Genomic DNA, 20551 nt, shown 5'->3' with positions numbered 1-20551 from the left:
TTTCATCTCTAGGGATTTACCTTTTCTAGAATTCTAGAAATTTCTTCTGTATGGAATCCTGTTAAGTAGTGTTTCTATTTTTGGTTTCTTTTACTTTGCATAATATTTTTGATATTTGCTCATGTTACAGAGTTTATCAGGAGTTACCTCTTATAATGGAGTGGTATACCATTGTATACATAGCCAGTTACCAGTTGATGGATGTTTGGACTGCTTCAGTTTAGGGCTAGTCAGTTTAGGGCTAGTTTGTCTTTGTGTGGACATGCTATTAGATATTTAGGAGTGGAATTGCCAGGTTGTTTGGAAAGCATGTATATTTAACTTCTTAAGAAATAACTTTTCCAAAGAGAAATAATTTTCCAAAGAGACTGTACCATTTTGCATTCACATCAGAAATGTTTGGATTTTCTAGTTTCTCTATATTGTCATCAAAACTTGGTGTATTGTTTAGAATCCAAAAGATTCTAGCGGGTATAGAGTGGCATCTCATTTTTGTTTTGACTTAAATTTCTATAATGACTAATAATGTTGGACATCTTTTCATGTGTTCATTAGCCAGTTGTATGTCTTTGATGAAATGTCTGTTCAAATCTTTTGCCAAATTTGAAATTTGAAAAATGTTCAAATCGAAATTTTTAAATTGAATTATCTTATGAGTGGAAGAGGTTTTTAATTTTTTTTAAAGTAATCTAGATTATATAGTGCTTTATTAGAATCACATCTTTATTTTATTTTATTTTTGTCTGTTGTCTTTTTTTAGGGCCATACCTGTGGCATATGGAGGTTCCCAGGCTAGGGGTCTAATTGGAGCTATAGCTGACGGGCTATGGCACAGCCACAGAAACATGGGATCTGAGCTACATCTGCGACCTACACCACAGCTCACGGCAATGCCAGATCCTTAGCCCACTGAGCGAGGCCAGGGATCGAACCCGAAACCTCATGGTTCCTAGTCGGATTTGTTTCCTCTGCCCCATGACGGGAACTCCTAGAATCACATCTTTAAATGAAGACTATAATTCTTCATTTCTCCAATGTAGGTGGATGCCTTTTATTTCTTGCCTCATTGTACTGGTTAGAGCCTTCACATTGAATTAGAATTTGTGGGAGTAGAATGTTAGAGAATTTTTGTAGATACCCTTTATCAATTTGAGGAAGTTTTCTTGTATTCCTAGGTTTTGAGAGTTTTTTAAATAATAAATGGGTGTTGGGTTGTCACTTGCTGTTTTTCTGTACCTGTTGAGCAGATCATGTGGTTTTTGTTTTTTATTCTACCGTTATGGTATATTACATTAGTTACTTTTTAGATATTAAGCCAATTTTTCATTCCTGGGGTAAATCTGACTTGGTCATGATGTTGAATCCTTTTTATGTGTTGCTAGATTCAGTTTGTTAATATCTTGTTAAAGATTTTTTTCCATCTTTGTTTCTTTTCTTTTCTTTTTGTCTTTTGTCCTTTTAGGGCTGCACCCTCAGCATATGGAGGTTCCCAGGCTAGGGGTCTAATGCCAGAGCCACAGCAACGCCAGATCCAAGCCGGGCCTGCAACCTACACCACAGCTCACGGCAATGCTGGGATCCTTAACCCATTAAGCAAGGCCAGGGGTTGAACCCACAACCTCATGGTTCCTAGTCGGATTCGTTTCTGCTGCGCCACAACAGGAACTCCGTCCATCTATGTTTCTGAGGTATGATAGTCTCTAGTTTTTTTTGGTTTTATGTTTTAGTGATATTTTCCTGGCTTTAATATTGGAATCATAGAATGAATTACAGAGTATTCGCTCCATTTTCTGAAACAATTTAAGATTTGTGTAATTTCTGTTTTAAAATGTTTGATAGGGTTCAGTAGTGTTGCCTTGTGAGCCATAGCTAATCTTTGTGGGAAATTAGTTTCATCCATGGCATAAGGATGTTTGCAGGCCAGAAACTGAATCTGAGACACAGCTGCAGTCTATGCCTCAACTGCGGCAAAGCCAGATCCTTTTAACCCACTGCTCTAGGCTGGGGCTTGAACCCACACCTCTATAGCAACCTGAGCTGCTGTAGTCAGATGCTTAACCCATACACCACAGCAGAACTCCTGTGGGAGAATTTTCAATGATGAATTCTGATTCTAGTTTTATCTATTTCGTATTAACTTAGTTTTGTAAGAATGTCTATTTAATCTAAATTTCACCTATTTGAATTTCTCTTGTGATTTCCTCATGCATTTTTTAAGTGCGTTTAATTTCCAATAATTTGGGTATTTCCCAAATAATTTATAATTTACTTTTTTTCGTCTTGGAGAATATGCTTTAAATGAATTGTTATATGGTCTGTTATGTTTTCTATATTGGAGAATGTTCATGTGTACTTAGAAGAATAATGTTTATCCTGGTTTTGTTGGGTAGAGTTCAGTAAGTATCCATTAAGTCTGCTTGGTTAGTAGTCTTGTTCCAGCCTTCTGTGTCTCTGCTGACTTCAGATTTATAAGTAATTGAGAATGAAGTATTTTGATTAACTATACTCGTTGAATATGATCTACTTCTTCCACTTCTGTCAGTTTTGGGGTTCTGTTAGTAGGTGTGTGCACACTTGTTTTTGTTAAACATTCCTGTGTATCGACCTTTTGTCGTTATGAAATGTCCCTCTTCATCTCAATAATATTTCTTGTTCCTTAGGTCTGTTTTGATATTATTATAGCTCCTGCAGAGTATACTATTTTCCATTGTTTTACTTTCAATCTATTTCTTTCTTAGAGTCTAAAATATGTTTCTTATAGATAACATATAGCTGGCTCTTTTTTCTCTAGTCAGAAAATCTGTCTTTTGATTGGAGTATTTATTAATGCATTTACATTTAATATAAGTAGTGATATGGTTGGATTTATGTCTATTTTGTCTTTGTCTTATTTATTTAAAAAAAATTATTGAAATATGTTTTTTGTTCCTTTTTTTCCCTTCTTTACTGCCTTCTTTTGCTTCAACAAATATTTGTTAGTGTGCCACTTAGATTTTCCTGTTACTTGATTTTTTTTAAGTTTATTTTTTTAGTGGTTGCTCTAAGGTTATTTAGTATATGCATCTTATCACAATATTAAGATTAATACTGATTTAATTCTGGTAAAATACTGCAACTTTTCTGCATGGCTCCATTTTTACTTCCTTTGTGTTATAATCTAAATATACCATTTTATAATTATCGCTTTATTCAAGCTGTGTTTTTAAGGAAATTAAAAAAAGAGAAAAATATACTTATAGAGTCTTTTGTGTTTATCCATTTTATTTTATCATCCAGTGCTTCCTTTCTTCATGTGGATTCAGGTTGCCATCATGTGTCACTTCTTTTAGCCAGAGGGCTTCCTTTAGTATTTTTATAAGGCAGGCCTACTAACAACAAATCCTGTCTTCATTTGTCTATGGCTGTTTTTTTTTTTTCTTATTTATTTATTTGCCTTTTTAGGGCCGCACATGAAGCATATGTAAGTTCCCAGGCTAGGGGTTTGATCAGCTGCAGCTACTGACCTATACCACAGCCACAGCATTGTAGGATCCAAGCTGTATCTGTGACCTACACCACAGCTCACAGCAACACCGGATCCTGAGCAAGGCCAGGGATCAAACCCTCATCCTCATGGTTACTAGTCAGATTCTTAACCTTCTAAGCCACAATGGGAATTCTCACTTTTATTTTTGAAGAATAGTTTAAGGCTTACTAGTCAGATTCTTAACCGTCTAAGCCACAATGGGAATTCCCACTTTTATTTTTGAAGAATAGTTTAAGGCTCTTCAGAAGACGATAGAGAAACTTGACCACTCTGACTGTGCTGCTCTCACGACAGCTGCTAGTAGAGCAAGCTTACACTATTTCCTTTTCTGCAGGCATCCTCACTGCAGTGCTTCAGAGAGAGGAGGCCCTTCTGTACCCCTCCTTCCTCTGCCTTAGAGCAGAGTTTCTCAGCCTTAGCACTGTGGACATTTTTGGCTGGATAGTTATTTTTTGTAAGGGGGCTCTCCTTTGCATTTTATGATACTTAGCAGTGTACCTGGCTGCTATCCAGCACCTGCCAGGAGTGACTCCCTTCCTCAGGTGCGACAACCAAAAGCATCACCAAATATTGCCTAATGTCCTCCAGGGATGCAGAAGCACCACCAGCTGAGAAGCACTGCATTAGAGGGTTCTTCATGTCTACCCACATTGCTCATTCTTTCATACTCCACCCTTCCCACCCTGTCTCATTGCTTTCTTTTCTCTATCCTATTTTCTGGGTCCTCTGTTCCTTCTGTAGAGCCTTGTAAGTCAGTAGTAGTCACCTTCCTGATGATGGGGGCAGTCGTCCCTTTTCTTTTTAAACATCCTACTCTACATTCTGTAATGAATACCCTGTCTGTCATGTATTAGCAGAAGCCCATGTGTTTATAAAATGTGCTTTTCAGAGTAGTGCTATAAAACAGATAATGTATAAAAGTTTAGAAACACGGGTATCAATTATTATTTTTGTTTTCTGGAATAGGTAAGAGAATTTTCATGTATATTACTTTTTAATTTTCCTATTATTTTCCCATATATAATCTTTTTGATACACTGGATATGTTCAGCCTTAGATTGTGTTAAGAATATGCTGTCTTAAGAGAGAAGATGAAAATGTGTCCCTAATCCCATGGTTAACAAGTGAATGGACTGAGATCAATTTCTGGTCTTCTGTGACCAAGGCCACTGTCCTTTGAACTTCAAATTCTAAGAGAAACAGTATATCCTTCATAGCACCATTGAGATTAGGTAGAAGCATCCTATATAGTAGGAATCTTGAGGCAATATGGGAACATATGTGTTCGTTATCTAGAAAAATAATGTGGTGCATAGTTTCCATCAGTGAATGGTTACTTAGGATTTGCCCTTTGTACTTGGCTGCTGAAGTGGACAGTAGGAATTTGGACTCCTAAATGGTAGTAATTGATTTTTTTGTTGCTGTAAGCAACTGTGTCATTTTACCCAGCATGGGCTACATTTTGGAAAAAAAAAAGTTTTAGATATCTTGATTTCATAATTGAAGAGAGGAACTTTGAATTAATTTTTCCATTAGAAATGATCAATCAAATAGTGTCTTCCAAAGTTTTCCATGTGGCCATTTGGATTACTTATTGAAGGGTGGATTGGAGTTAAAGATGCAGTGTGTATGTGTGTTTGTGTGTGTGTTTAAGAGAGCTTTTTCTCTTGGCAAACTTTGTTTTTAAAACGTTTTCAAACATTTTTTAAAAAATTATTTTTTATGAAGATGCATATGTAAAAAGGGAACCCATTAGTTAAGGAGTCAGGATTTACCTTCCTTTCTGTCTGAGCTTGCTGTGTGGATGACAAATTCAGTGAAGTATTTTCCCTACCCTTAGTGTAGTTCCTGAGGTTCATTACAGCTCTACAGAACCATTTGTTCCTTTCAAGGAAATGATCCACTAAAGAAATATTGTTGTACAGAAGAGAATTTGGTTTGCTCAGGTAACTTTTGAACTTTGCCTTCCTCACCTGTGGTAGGCCATTGTTTTCAGCATCTAAAAGTTAGTCTTCTATTTAACCAACTGAAATGCCATTTCCTTTGTGCAGAGTCTATCTGAGCAACTTGCCTGCATGGTGGCTTTGACCAGGAGCCTACCTTGACTATGTATATGATTACTACACTTATTATGGATATACATCACTGAGCCACTTTGTAGGTACTATTTTGCAAAGCATGGGATTTGTTGTTAAGATAGAAAAAGTTATGACTAGATCAAAGAATTTAGCTTATAAAGATTATCATGTGCAAATGTGTACCTCATATCCACCTCACAAGATAACTCAGTTTGGTAGAGTATATTCAGAGAGCTTACCTCTTAGTATTGGAATTTTTTTACTTTTGCTTCTGCTGTCTAGGCCAGTCTGTGACTTTTTTTGCACTTTTCCCATCACATATTTATCACGTGACTTCTAGTATACCACCTTCACTGCTTTGATTTAATTTTCTTCTTTGTTATTGCTCAGTAGAGTGAGCTTCTGTTTTTCTAAAATCCCAAGATCTGGAAAATTTAATCAAAATTGTTTCTACTTTGTTGAGAGACAAAATTGTTTCTACTTTGTTGAGAGACATCTGTTAAGTATAGAAGTTTATTAACAGGGAGATAATCTGAAATAATAAATCTAGGCTGTGGTGTGGCATCAATACAAGTTCACCGTTATGCCCCTATACCTTTTGTATATGTAGTGTTATAAATTGACAGTTATCTATTGCAGAAGCAGCAAACTTTTTCTTAAAGGACCTTATAGTAAACATTTTCAACTTTATGGTCTCTGTCACAGATCCTTATTTGCTGTATAGACAGAAAGCAGCCATAGGCAATTCATAAACAATTCAGTGTGTATATACAGAAATAATCTTATTAATTCCTCTAACATAGTGAAAGGACATTAGATGGCTGAAAATATTTGTTGCTTAAAACAGGGGAACTAAATCTTATTAAAACAGTCTATATTTAAATTTTTAGACTAGTATAGTTTTCATTAATTATACTGTACGTTAAGTAAATTAAACTATTCTCTTGAAATTATCTCCCAGCTCTTCAGAAGATAGCCTGATAGATAGTGCTGAACCCTCATTTCCATTTGCTTTGTACATTTTGTGTGAGATGCCATTGAGATAACTCAGTTTACATTGTTCCTTTCAATCCTTTTATCTGTTTAAACTCATTTTATTTTATATTCTTAGAGTTATTTTTATAGCACTGTGGCAAAATACAGTTTACCTTAGGTTTGCCAAGCTGAAGCTTTTAATGATGTTTTTAGATTTCCACCCTGAAAGATCATTTTGTCTAGTTCTCTGAACATAGAGTTGTTTCAGACATTACCAGGTGTCACTAAGGATGATGCCGAGACCCCTAGAAGATGAAATGCTTGGCCATTCATGAGTTCAGAAATGGCAGCAGGCTCTGTTGACATCCTTGTGCCCAGTGGCAGTGCTGGTATTTGCTGTCCTTGACTTTTGGTCTTATCAGAGGCCTTATTACATAGGTCTGGGTAATGTTGAATCACTGAGTTTATTATTCTGGGCCTTGACTGGCCTCAGCAGATCAGGGCTGCCTGGTGTCAGACCCATGGGGCAGTGGGTCACCAACTGAGCTTTAGTCTCCACATAAACTCAGCAAGTTCTTCCAAGTGCTTTGTTGGCTTTCTAGTGGCAAGACAAAGCATATTTTTCTAAGCTTCATGAAGTAAATTTCTTTTTTTATTTTTGAAAGAAATTTGATGATAATGTCCCATTCTGGTGTTCTGTTGCAAAATCATTTAGTGAAACAAAAATGGTTGAATTAAGATTTAAACACGAGGGACATTCCCTTGTGATGCAGTGGATTAAGAGTCTGCCGTTGCCACACCTTTGGGGCAGGTTGAAACTGTGGTATGGGTTTGATTTGCACATGCCTCAGGTGAAGCCAAAAAAAAAAAAGATTTAAAAATGAGAATTCAGGCAGAATTATTATGGGTGATAAATCGATAAATGTTTTTTAAATTAATAAATTTTGAGTCCCCCCCCCCCCAAGTTCTGTTAGTATTATATTTGTATCACTTACATTGCTCTTCCTGTCTGGGGGCTATCATCTTGTTTATTCTCATAATCCATTAACTATTAAATCAGTGGAAATCATGTAACTTTTACTTTTGAGCAGTGATAGCAGTAATATCATCCCTCATTATTTTTTTACCTCTGAATTTAATTTTCCCAATAAATTTCAGCTTCTCAAAATGTAGCTTATGATTAACTTTTCTGCAAAACATTTTATCACAGTAACTTATTATGTTTACTTATATTCTGATCGCATGGTATACTGAAATGTTTTGTGAACTCTGGATCCAGGCTTAGAATTGGAAACTTGCTCTTACCCAGTGTGGACTGATGGAATTGATTCAGTTGGTTTTCCCTTGCCATTTTGTTTTCCCCTTTCCTGTATTCAAGAGCTGGTGACTGATAAAATTTATTTTTCCTTAGAGGGAAGGTTCATTTTTTTTTAACAATTTTTTTTTCTATGTAATTCCTTTAAGAAGAAATTTTGGTTGGAAAAATGCTTTTCTTCTTTTATGTAGTTAAGTAACACTGTGCTATTTCATCTCTAGGTTTGAGTTCTGGGAAGATTTTGAAGAAGACCATGGGAAAGGGCGCGAGAACGGCTATCAGAGTCTTCACAAGGTGCTAGAACCTTTCCTTCTCCGAAGAGTGAAAAAAGATGTGGAGAAATCCCTTCCTGCCAAAGTCGAACAGATTCTCAGGGTGGAGATGTCGGCCCTTCAGAAGCAGTATTACAAGTAAGTCATTGGCTGGGTTAAGGCCTGAATGGGATTAAGATCAGCACCAGGAAGCCATGAGATAGATGATTGACAAACTGCCTTTTTTAGCGAAACCTCAACAGAGATTTAAGTAGCAATTTATTTATGATCAGAAAGAGGAAGATTTATTATTCTCTCTCTCTCTCTCTTTTTTTTTTTTTTAAGCTTTTTAGGACCACACCCTTGGCATATGGAGATTCCCAGGCTAGCGGTTGAATCAGAGCTCTAGTTGCTGGTCTACACCGCAGCTACAGCAATGCGGGATCCTTAACCCACTGAATGAGGCCAGGGATCGAACCTGAAACCTCATAGTTCCTAGTCAGATTCGTTTCTGCTGTGCCACGACAGGAACTCCAAGATTTATTATTCTTGCTTTTTTATTTAGGTGAGAATTTGCACAGTACTTTTCATTGTGTAAATGGTTTGAAATATATGTTCTTAGTGCTTATCCCCCTGCCAATAAACAGGCATGTTTCACTCATTCATGCAATTCTTCTCTGTCATTCACTCACTTACTTTGTTAAAGTTTTGCAATGTGCCAGGCATTCTGCTAGATACTGAGAAGATGAGAATGAATGGAATGTGTTCCTGCTAGAGAAGCTTGTTGCTTAGTAGAGAAGACAGGCTAGAGACAAATAATTAAAAGATAAAAGATTCTTGATTAAGCTCATAGAGAGAACGGATTGGTGGTTACCATAGACAGGGGTGAGGATGGTGAGAGAAATGGATGACAGGAGTCAAAAGGTACAGACTTCATTTTGGGGATGAAATGTACAGCATGGTGACTATGATAATTCTGAATTGCAGATTTGAAATTTGCTAAGAAGTAGATCTTAGAAGTCCTAATCACAAAGGGAAAAAAAACTGTAACCCAGAACAACTGGTTGTAACCATTAATGGTGATGGACGCTAACTAGCTTTATTTATTTAATCAATTTTAATTTAATTTTAATTTATTTTATTTAATTTATTATTAAATAAATTTTATTTAAATTTATTTAAATGAAAGCACAGCTGATTTACAATGTTGTGCCCATTTCTGCCGTACAGCCAAGTGACTCAGTCATAAATATATATACATTCTTTTTTTAAAAAATTATTTTCCATCATGATCTATCTCAGGAGATTGGATATAGTTCTCTGTGGTTAGTTTACTTCTTAAGTTTATTTTATTTCATTTTCCCCCCTTGTAAATTTTTGAGTGAAGAAACTGAGTCTATGTTCTGTAGATTTTTCTCACTGCCCGGATTTTGCTAGTTCCAACTCCATGGCATCATTTAACATTTTTCTCAGAACAACTTTGTTTTCTAATCATTCAGAGTTAAGTGTAGAAGGTTGGTTAGACTCAGATTCAGTGTGAATATTTCATAGAATGCAAAGAGATGTTCTATCACAGGAAGTTTTTCTGTGGTATTAGCAAGTATTGATGAGCATTGCCTGATCTCTAATTCATTATCCGTTACAAAGAGGTAATTCAGTATGTTACTCCTTTGTTTATTAGATGGAATGACTTTGTAAAAAGAAACTTCCCTACATCAAGTGAGGAATAACAGTTCATATGGGAAAGACAGTAAATTCATAGTTCTTTTTGATTTTTGAATTAAAAACATGTATTTATTTACTTTTTGTTTTTTTTTTTGTTTTTCTTTTTCATTGAAATACAGTTGTCCCTTGGTAAACACAGGGGATCAGATACCAAAATCCTTGGATCCTCAAGTCCTTTATATAAAATGACAAAATATAGTTGGCTCTTCATATCCAGAGATGCAGAACCTGCTGATATGGAGGGCTGACTGTGCATTTGAAATATAACATTGTGCAAATTTAAGGTGTGGCAAATGTCAGCTTGATACATTTATGTGTTATAGTCTGATTGCCCTTGTACTGGTGGTTAGTACCTCTACCATGTCACTTGCTGATCATTTCTTTCTGGTGGTTGGGGTCATTAAGTCTGGTCTCTTAGCAAGGTTGATGATTGTATTTTGTCTGTATTTGCTATACTGTGTTTTAGATCTCTAGGCTTTATTTACTACTTATTCCAAGTTTGTACCCTCAAACGTGTCATATTTCCCCTCCCGCACCCCGTGGAACCACTATTTTACTTTTCGTTTTTACAAGTTTGGCTTTTTTAGATTCCACTTATACATGATAGCATATACATTACTTGTCTATCTCTGACTTATCTTACTCAACATAATATGTTTGAAGTCCATCCGTGTTGAATTTTTGACATTTTCGAAAGAAAAAAATGGATTATGCACCTAATGAGACTTATTTCAGTATGATTATAAGTTCATCAGTAAACATGCTTGTGTTTCATTCTGTTGCGGTTACTATCTGTATTCATGATCTAATGGTCCAGTTTTAGCCAGTGAGAGCTTGTTTAAGTTGATGTGGAGTTCTTTTGACGTAATCCTAGTAGTAGTTGATAGCTTCTTTGCTCTCCAGAATGGAAAAATGTCAAGGTTCATCTTGAGCATTTCCAGTCCCAGAACTAGAGTCAGAGTCAGCCAACCAACAAGCTCTGTATACTGTTTTATTGGAAAATGGTATTTGGAGACCACAAACAGCACTGGGGTGTTTTTTGCAACTGCGGTGGGCATTACTGACAGATCTTTTCGGTGGATGGAATTAGCAGATGTCTTTTTTTTAAAGATAAAAATATGTCATGAATTTTTTCCAGTTAAATAGTACTACAGAAATTTTATTTGACCTTAATAAACTTATAGCCACACCAAAAAATTTGACTTCTGGGAGTTCCCGTCGTGGCGCAGTGGTTAACGAATCCAACCAGGAACCATGAGGTTGCGGGTTCGGTCCCTGCCCTTGCTCAGTGGGTTAACGATCCGGCGTTGCCGTGAGCTGTGGTGTAGGTCGCAGACGCGGCTCGGATCCCGCGTTGCTGTGGCTCTGGCGTAGGCCAGCAGCTACAGCTCCTATTGGACCCCTAGCCTGGGAACCTCCATATGCCGCAGGAGCGGCCCAAGAAATGGCAAAAAGACCAAAAAATAAATGAATAAATAAAAATAAAGGCATTAGTTTAAAAAAAAATTTGACTTTTCAGCGGCACGAATTTAATCATCCTACACACAGAATCTTAGAATAATAGTACCGGGATTACCACTAGCAAGATGATAAACAAAAATAGGTTAAAGTTTTTAAAGTAGCAGGTTTTTTTTTTAATTATTTATTTTTAATTGTTATTTCCCCATTGTAATTTTTTTCTACTGTACAGCATGGTGACCTGGTTACACATACATGTACACATTCTATTTTCACACATTATCATGCTCCATCATGAATGACTAGACATAGTTTCCAGTGCTACACAGCAGGATCTCATTGCTTATCCATTCCAAAGGCAATAGTTTGCAACTGTTAACCCCAAGATCCCAGTCCACCCCACTCCCTCACCCTCTATGTTTTTGTTTTTATTTTTATTTTATTTATTTGTTTTTGCTCTTTAGACCGCAAGTGCAGCATATGGAAGTTTCCAGGCTAGGGGGTCGAAATAGAGCTACAGCTGCTGGCCTGTGCCACAGCCATAGCAATGCAAGATTTGAGCCACATTTGCAACCTACACCACAGCTCATGGCAACGCCAGATCCTTAACCCACTGAGTAAGGCGACGGATTGAACCTGCATCCTCATGGATACTAGCCAAGTTCTCTTACTGCTAAGCCACCACAGGAACTCCTGGTTTGTTTTTAGAGGTATGTCCCACTATAAATGGATTAGAATCTTAAAACACTTGAGATAGGTTTTCTTCTCTGTGGTTAGGTTAATGTTTGGATATGATGGTTAACTTCATTTTAGTTTTTTTTTTTAGGGATTGCTTTGTTTAATATTGTCATCATTATTTATAATATTTATAGTTTCAAAGGTAAAGCTGCCAAGCCTGGCATGTTCGCACATATCTGGCTTCTCTCCCATCTCCTCCATTTTAGTCCCTCTTTTCCTTAGATAATAATTACTATTGTAGTTTAAAATCTTAATGTTTATCTTTTTTTTCCAATTTTTAGAATATAAACAAATACATGTTAACTTTCTTATTGCTTCCCTTTTCCTATACATACTCTGTGTATTTTTCTGTACTTTTTTCACTTAGTGATGGGTAACAGCTGTGCTGGAGATTACTCCATACTAGTTTATAGAGACAGTCCTTCTTTTTACAGCTGCATTGCGGAGCCGAAGCGTAGTTTATTCAACTAGTCCTCTAGTGATGTACATTTGGAATGTTTCAAATGCTTTCCTTTTATAGTGCTACAATGAAATTCCTTGAGCATTCTTCTTTGGGATAGATTCCTAAAAGTGTGATTGTTAAAAGTACAAAGAAGTTTCATTACTCAGAAAAAAAGTACTTCTAATATTTTGGAGTTTGTCGTTAAAGCTTATCTATATGGATATGCATGAATATTTACATACTTCTCTCTTCTTTCCAAACCGAGATATAAAACATACTTATCCTGAGCACTGTATTCTGTAAAGTACCCTTTTACAACAGTTCCAGTGGGTGTTTAGCTTCTGTCTAATGCATATGTAATATATTTAACTGATTTTCTAATTTTAGACAGCTTAACTCCGATTTTATACTGCAGTAAAGACTGCCTCAGTGACAGTCATTGTTTTACATATATGAGTTCTTTGTATATATATTTGTTATTATGTCCTTTTAATATTTCTATTCAGCCATGTTGAAATGCTCAATAGAATGAATTAATGGTCTGAATCTGACTGGAGATGTATGAGGGTTCCTGGTTAGGTGGCTTGAGAAGCAAAATAAAGCATCCTAGGAGTTCTTATTGTGGCTTAATGGGTTAAGAACCTGACTAGTATCCATGAGGATGTGGGTTTGATCTCTGGTCTCACTCAATGGGTTAAGAATCTGGCATTGCCATAAGCTGCAGGTTGCAGATGCGGCCTGGAATTGGATATGGTGTTGCTGTGGCTGTGGTGTAGGCCAGCAGCTGCAGCTCTGAAAAAAAAAACCAAACAAACCAAAAACCCAAAACACAAAATAAAACATCTTTCTCTGCCATGTTTTTTTTTTTTTTTTGCTTTTTAGGGCCGCACTCTAGACCTATGGAAATTCCCAGGCTAGAGGTCGAGTCGGGGCTACAGCTGCCAGCCTATGCCACACCCATAGCATCTCTGGATCTGAGCTGCATCTGTGGCCTATAGCACAGCTCACAGCAGCGTGGGATCCTTGACCCACTGAGTGAGGCCAGGGATCGAACCCACAGCCTCATGGATCCTAATCAGGTTCTTTAACCTCTGAGCCATGAAGAGAACTCCTCTCTCTGCATTTTTAACATTGTCCTCATCCCATCTCCAGTCAGTAAAACTGCTTTCTTTTATAGTCTTCTGATACCCCCAACTGTTTCTTTCTTCAACTCTAGTAATAATCATTGTTATCTTAATTTGCAGATGGATTCTAACCAGAAATTACAAGGCTCTTGCCAAAGGAACAAGAGGCAGTACATCTGGTTTTCTTAATATTGTGATGGAATTGAAAAAATGTTGCAACCACTGTTATCTGATTAAACCCCCTGAAGAAAATGAAAGGGAAAATGGACAGGAGATTCTTCTGGTGCGTGGCTACTTTGTTTGTAATTACTTTCATAAAAGACAGTTTAGTTTCTGTAGATGCTTTTTATCAAAATGCTCCTTTTTCTCCTTGCTGATTTTTTTTAAGGAGCATCAAGAGAAGCTTTAAAAACAGGTGCAAGGGAGCTCCTTTTGTGGCTCAGTGGGTTAAGGATCTGGCATTGCCTTGAGCTATGGTGTAGGTTGCAGCTGTGGCTCGGATCCCGCGTTGCTGTGGGTGTGGTGTAGGCTGGCAGCTGCAGCTCTGATTGGACCCCTAGCCTGGGAACCACTATATGCCCGAAAAAGATTAAAAAAAAAAAAAAAAAAGGTGAGTAAAGTCAAATAGCTAGGAAAAATCTGGGAAGTAAAGAGCATTTTAGAAATTGTTTGTCAGCCAGATTGCGGAAGGTTTCAAAAAGCTTTAAGGTGATTTTAGAAATATGAACTCTTAGAAGTGAAGGGCAGATTGAAGTATGCTTTTGAACATGATGATTAGAATGTCTTTTCAATCTTCAGTCCCTGATCAGGAGCAGCGGGAAGCTGATTCTGTTAGATAAACTGTTGACAAGACTTCGAGAAAGGGGAAACAGAGTCCTTATCTTCTCTCAGATGGTGAGAATGTTGGATATCCTGGCTGAGTACCTGACTATTAAGCACTATCCTTTCCAGGTGAGGATGTTTTGGTACTTAGGGTCTCTCCTTCCTTTCCTCCCTCTATCCCTCCCTCCCCCTAGATTGTATACTTTGCTTGCTGAATTGTCCTGAAGTAGAAAACAAGAGATTTCCTTGCTTGAAACAAATTGAGCTTAAGGTTCCAGGAGGGTCTTAGTTCTTACTTCCATGGCTTTAGGCTACAGGTCATGGAGAGATCATTCTTCTTTTTTTGGTGGGTGAGGGGTAGGGATTAGAGAAGGGAAAACTGGGGAAGAGAAAAGTATGTTGGATGGTGTCTTACATCTCCAAGTCTGTGGTAAAAGTAGAGGGGAAGGAAGTGTGAATCTGATGGCAGAGCCAAATTCTAAGAAAGAAAGAAAAAGGGAGGTAACAGTGTTATATATTTTACCTCAAAGGAAGTTGACCCTTACTGTGAGGCTGGGAATTCAGGAGAACAGTATACTTAAAACTTAGCTTGTCTCTGAATATACTCTGCAGAATTATAATTTCTTATTTTCATCTTCATTTGTTAATCTCCTTTAGGATAAAGGAGAAAAATACAGGGAAAAAAGAGTTTCTTCAGCATAATAATATTTTTCTATGTGTCAGACAGTGGGAAACTTATCTGATATATTTATAAATGTGTGCAATTTACCTTGATTTTTGGCCTAATATTTTTAGAGTGCTTTGATTTTTAATTGAATGGACTCATGCAGTTATGCTGGTGTTGTAGAAACTAGAAGTCACTTATTCTCCCCTAAGAAGGCCAAGCTTTAAAACTCAGTAACAGATTGTCTTTCAGATACTCAGAAAGCCATTGTTAGATGCATAATACCCTGAGTGGCCTTTCAGCAGCTGTCAGAATATAGTTAAATACTGTGGTTATTATCAGAAATAGCATTCTCTGGAGAGTCAGTGCTCTCTCAGTGCATCTCATCCCTAGGAGCTGTCAGGTCTTCCTCATCATTTGATATCAATTCAAATAAGAATCCATTACTTTTCTCTTTAGGGAATATGTAATCTGGAGTCCACTCAAGGTTTATCACACTCGCTGTCTTCTTTTAGAGTATTACAAAGAGGGCATTTGAGTTTTCTAATTTCAAGTATGGGCTGTGAACCTGCCGTTTAAGCTTATCTTTGGGTCAAGGCTCTCAGTAGAGTTGGTAGTCAGAAGAAGGGGGGTTTCCTCCCATGTTTGATTCTACTTGTGTTCAGGTGGCTCTGGGTTTGGTGAGCAGAGCTCTGAGCAGGGGCGAAGTAGGTCTCTCCCCTTCCATCACCGATCACTGGCCAGCCCACATCTGTTGGGTCAGTTTTGCCTTCTGTAAAATGAAGTATTTTCTTAGTGATGACTAAGGAGAAGCAATTTGAAAATGATTTTAAAGAGTGAGAAATGCTTTATATGTATGGCATACAGGTAGTTAATTCTAAAGTATTTATTTTACATATTATGTAGTTTCTCTGTGGTGGCATTGTTTTATACCTAGAGTTGACATGCACTCTAATGTAAGAATTGTAAGTGTTAGTAAATGCCGGAGGCTCTCTTAAAGATACATTTTGGCTGTTTGAACACGTTGCTCTGATTTAGAGTGTAATTTTTGGAAAGGCTGGGATATATGACCCACTTTAATGTTTTCAATGTTATGAGAGAATGTTTTCCAAACAAAATTATGTAAACAATTTTTTGGTTTATGTAGCACTTAATAACAGGTCAACTTATAGCTACATTAGCTAAGGAGCCTCATTTTCTGTGGGAGCTAATTCTGAGGTGACCAGTGGTAGGTAGTATTTCCTGATCTCTTTAGAACCCACAGATGTAGAAGCAGACAAGGCCTTTGAGCACGGCTTGGGTTGCCATCTTTCTCTTTACAGGTTCCGTCAGTCATTCTCATCCTTAGATAAACCTGGATGGACCTTTGAAGCCGAAGCTTCTGACCTTGAGTTTGTAACCAGAGAGCTTGGGGCAAGCATAGCCCCTTGACAGCACTTTGCCAGTGTGTTCTGGTTATTTTTACTCAGTGGGTGTTGGAGTGAAGAAGGTTACAAGTCTGGTGTTCTATTTTGAGTGTAGCTGTTCTTCCTGCCTTATGATTTTCTTGTGGTTTATTTTTATAGCGTCTGGATGGTTCCATCAAGGGAGAAATCCGAAAACAGGCATTGGACCACTTCAATGCAGATGGGTCTGAGGTACTTCATGCATGGCTTTGTTATTTGGGCAGCTTGGGCTCTGTATCAAGGGGAAAGCCTTTCTAGCTCAGTGTATTCTGTTTCAGAAACAATTCACAGTGCAACTTGCATACCTGATAAAGGAATAAGAAATCACTAATATAACAGATGCTTCTTAATTTTGTTGTTTGTCACTTCAGAAAAGCATATGCATGTTTTTTTGTCTCCCCTGGACTGGATTAATGACAAAGTAGTCTTGACATCAACTGAGTGTTCTCTGGTGGCTCTTACAGATTATAAATTTCTGGGCCTAGAAGAACAACAAGGCAAGGGTTAGGGAGGACCAGCCAGTAGGATTAATTTTGACATATACGTTACATCCGAAGGTTCTAATCTATACTTTTTTGGTGACCTTGAGAATATGTTTTCCAGTTCTCAGATTTGTTGGGCCCTGGTAGCATGTGACTTAATTTCCTTGCTTTGGCAAATAGCAACATTTGTTAATCATTTAAGTCTCTAGCTTGAATTTGGCATTATAAAGTATTTTGTTTTTAAGGCACATATGGAAGAACATTTCGGACAAATTAGGAACCCTGGTAACATTGTAATTTGTGCATATCAAGCTATTAAACCCAATGGGATTTGAGAGAGGTGGGGAGAAGAGGTTTAGTGTAGGTAAGGCTATAGCAGTGTATGGAGGTAAGGAGGCTGTGGAGAGAATGTTAGAGCTTCTGGAATCTGGGTCACTGTTTTGTATAGATAGACCAGACTTACCTCTCTGCTTTTGAAGAGCTTTAAAGACTCATTGTCTACCTGCCTGTCACTGCAGAATGGCATGACTCCTCCCTCTGGAGGAGTCCCTCTGCACTTAGGCCTAGTTAGACTACAGTATTCTGGCTGCTTCTCTAACCTAAACCTTTAGTTCTCCTTGAGAAGTTTTGGGCACTAATCTTCAGGACTAGGGCTTTGAATAGTCAAGAAGAGGAATTGAGGAGTTCCCATCATGGTTTAGCGGTTAACGAACCTGACTAGCTTCCATGAGGACTTGGGTTTGATCCCTGGCCTTGCTCAGTGGGTTAAGGATCTGGCGTTGGTTGCCATGAGCTGTGGTGTAGGTTGCAGACACGGCTCGGATCTGGTGTGGCTGTGGCTGTGGCTGTGGCATAAGCCAAGACTACTGCTCTGATTGGGCTCCTAGCCTGGGAACCTCCATATCCTGTGAGTGCAGCCCTAAAAGCCAAAAAAAAAAAAAAAAGAATCGAATTACTAAAAACATTGATAACCACCTAATTCCCATTCCTCCTTTCTCTCCTCCCTGTTTCCTCAACTATAAGATCATGGTACTTCCAAACCCTCCTTCATAACTCTGCTCTGAGGATTATGTGCCCACAGCACTGAGCACATGGCCTGTCGCACAGCAAGAGCCCCATCAGTGTTAGCTGTTTTTATTGTTTAATATTTGCTGAGATTGGTTTTGATGTTCCCTACTCTCAGTTTAAAAACAGTATGAGGAAAATGTTTCATGCTACCCTTTCTCAGAAGAGGACCTAAGTGGCTTTCTTTGAGTTCTTAATTGATCCCCCTGCCCAATGGGGGACATGTAGAATATAGATTCTCTACCATTTTCTGCAAATCTGAGTCTTTTTAAAATTAATTTAAAAAATTTAAGTACTTTATCACTGGAGGAAAGTATTATATACACATTTAGAAATTTTGGAAGATGAAGACTACAAAGAAGAAAAATGGTACAAAAGTCCCATCCCAGAGACAGTTTGCTGTTCACATCATTTGGGTGCATTTCCATTCGTACTAGAGGAGACTGTTTATTTCTTTATATATATCTGCCTAATTGGGATCATGCTGTGTATAGTTTTTTTGTCACCTTTCAGTAAAAATTCTACTTTAAGCATTTTCCCATGTCGTTCAAGTTTTAAAAATTATAATTTGTAATATTTCCTCATGCCTGTTCCATCATTTATTTAACCATCTTATCATTATCAGATCTTCAGTTGAGAGGATATAAGAATGTAAAAAAGGAGTTCCTCTCGTGGCTCATTGGTTAACGAATCCAACTAGGAACCATGAGGTTGCGGGTTCAATCCCTGTCCCTGCTCAGTGGGTTAAGGATCCGGTGTTGCCGTGAGCTGTGGTGTAGGTTGCAGACGTGGCTTGGATCCTGTGTTGCTATCTATGGCTCTGGTGTAGGCCGGTGGCTGCAGCTCTGATTCGACCCCTAGCCTGGGAACCTCCATATGCCATGGGAGCGGCCCAAGAAATGGCAAAAAGACAAAAAAAATGTAAAAAAGATTTTCGATACATTTTGCTAAATCACTTTTTCCAAACAATTTATATTCCTAATGTTTATGTATGAATATTTTCATTTACCTCACCCTTAGTTTCGTAATTTTTAACCTTTGTTAATTTGACAATAGCAAATATCATCTTAATATATTTTATCTTATCCATGATAAAGAGTGACAGTGAAACTATTTCTTATGATCATTCAGACCCCAGGTTTTATTTCAGTGTTAGGTGTCCCATTCTCAGGTGTTTCTCTTCAGGATTCTCTGTAGGGTGAGGTGTTACTTGGTATCTCTGCCGGAGATCACAGAGTATGTGCTTCAACACCCCTCTGATCAGTTCTTTATTGGAATTATTTAAAGTTCTTGTGAGATAGCTCTTTCCATTTTTATTTCTGTGGCAAAATGTGACAGATTTTAGGATGTAGCGACCTTGTATTGCACCTGTGTAGATATATTAAATATACCCATTTATCAAAATGTAACTCAGAACCATCAGTTTTGAGTTACACTTCCATGCCAGCAAGGTGTCAAGCCTTTGAATGTACACAGCCAAGCTCTCTGAAAATAGAAGTCTGTTTGGCTTTCTTTTCTCTGGCTCATAGAGTTTATTTTCTGCCTTCTGCTTTTTTTTTTTTTTTTGAGTGCTCAGATGCAAGCAGGTGTACTGCTGTTATCATTACTGTGGAAACTGGACTATGCCAGTGCCTGGGTCTTTCCCACATATAGCCCTTCAGCCATGCCTGCTCTGTTTTTCTTTGTGCATATTCTGTGGTGATTGAAGATCCTTTGATATGCAGTGGTTCCATCATGTGCTCTGTTGGCACAGTGCTTCTGTATTCCTCACCAGCCTAACAAATAATGGACATTTATGCAATAACGTTTGCTTGCTTATACTGACTGCCTAATATGGCATAACCCACTTTTACCCAGAAAATAAGTGTCTAGGCAACTTGCTGAAACAATCCCCTGGGTAACTAAGTTTGTCTGGTTTCTGTTAACTGCTGTGTACTAGTTTTAGCCAGGAGAAGACACTAACTCTTTGGCTTCTTATTCTTTGGTTGCCTTATCAGATTCGACTTTATTCCGTAATTCATTGCACTGACTCTTATCTCTTAATCAAATGAAAGTTCACTCTGCCATCAAGTCCCTGACATTCTTGTAGCCTCCATAAAGTTTGTCCATCATATCTCACTTTTCTTCACACCTGCAGGGGTTTCCAGGTATAAGGGCTTATTGGACTGTGAAACTGTTTCTGAGAAGGCCACTGCATAAAGTAGTATATTGCATTGTGTACAGGACTTCTGTTTCCTGCTCTCGACAAGGGCTGGTGGCCTGGGAATCAATTTGGCTTCAGCGGACACAGTCGTCATCTTTGACTCTGACTGGAACCCCCAGAACGACTTGCAGGCACAAGCCCGAGCCCATAGAATTGGTCAGAAGAAGCAGGTCAGTAGAGAGGGGCCTCTGGACATGGCTTGGAGGGGAGGAGGCGGGGGTGGGGGGGTGAAGGGGTG

General features: G+C 37.9%; 1 protein-coding gene across 11 annotated transcripts in view; it reads left to right on the top strand.

Annotated features, from left to right (window-relative positions):
• Window positions 1-20551, top strand: part of CHD2 (chromodomain helicase DNA binding protein 2) — a 127605-nt gene that overhangs the window by 55429 nt on the left and 51625 nt on the right. For 10 of the 11 annotated variants that reach the window (XR_007137034.1, XR_007137033.1, XM_047796059.1 and 7 more), the window contains 5 exons: window positions 8116-8304; window positions 13753-13915; window positions 14431-14583; window positions 16684-16755; window positions 20334-20483. Coding sequence is in view for 9 of the 11 variants with exons in the window: in XM_047796059.1 (XP_047652015.1) it covers window positions 8116-8304; window positions 13753-13915; window positions 14431-14583; window positions 16684-16755; window positions 20334-20483 (727 nt within the window). In the remaining 2 variants the exon portion in view is untranslated. The remainder of the gene's footprint in view (window positions 1-8115; window positions 8305-13752; window positions 13916-14430; window positions 14584-16683; window positions 16756-20333; window positions 20484-20551) is intronic. The other variant, XM_047796056.1, reaches the window with a different exon arrangement.

Source organism: Phacochoerus africanus, chromosome 9 (assembly GCF_016906955.1).
Source record: "Phacochoerus africanus isolate WHEZ1 chromosome 9, ROS_Pafr_v1, whole genome shotgun sequence".
Lineage (NCBI taxonomy): Eukaryota > Metazoa > Chordata > Mammalia > Artiodactyla > Suidae > Phacochoerus > Phacochoerus africanus.
This window is presented reverse-complemented; position numbering and strand designations above follow the sequence as displayed.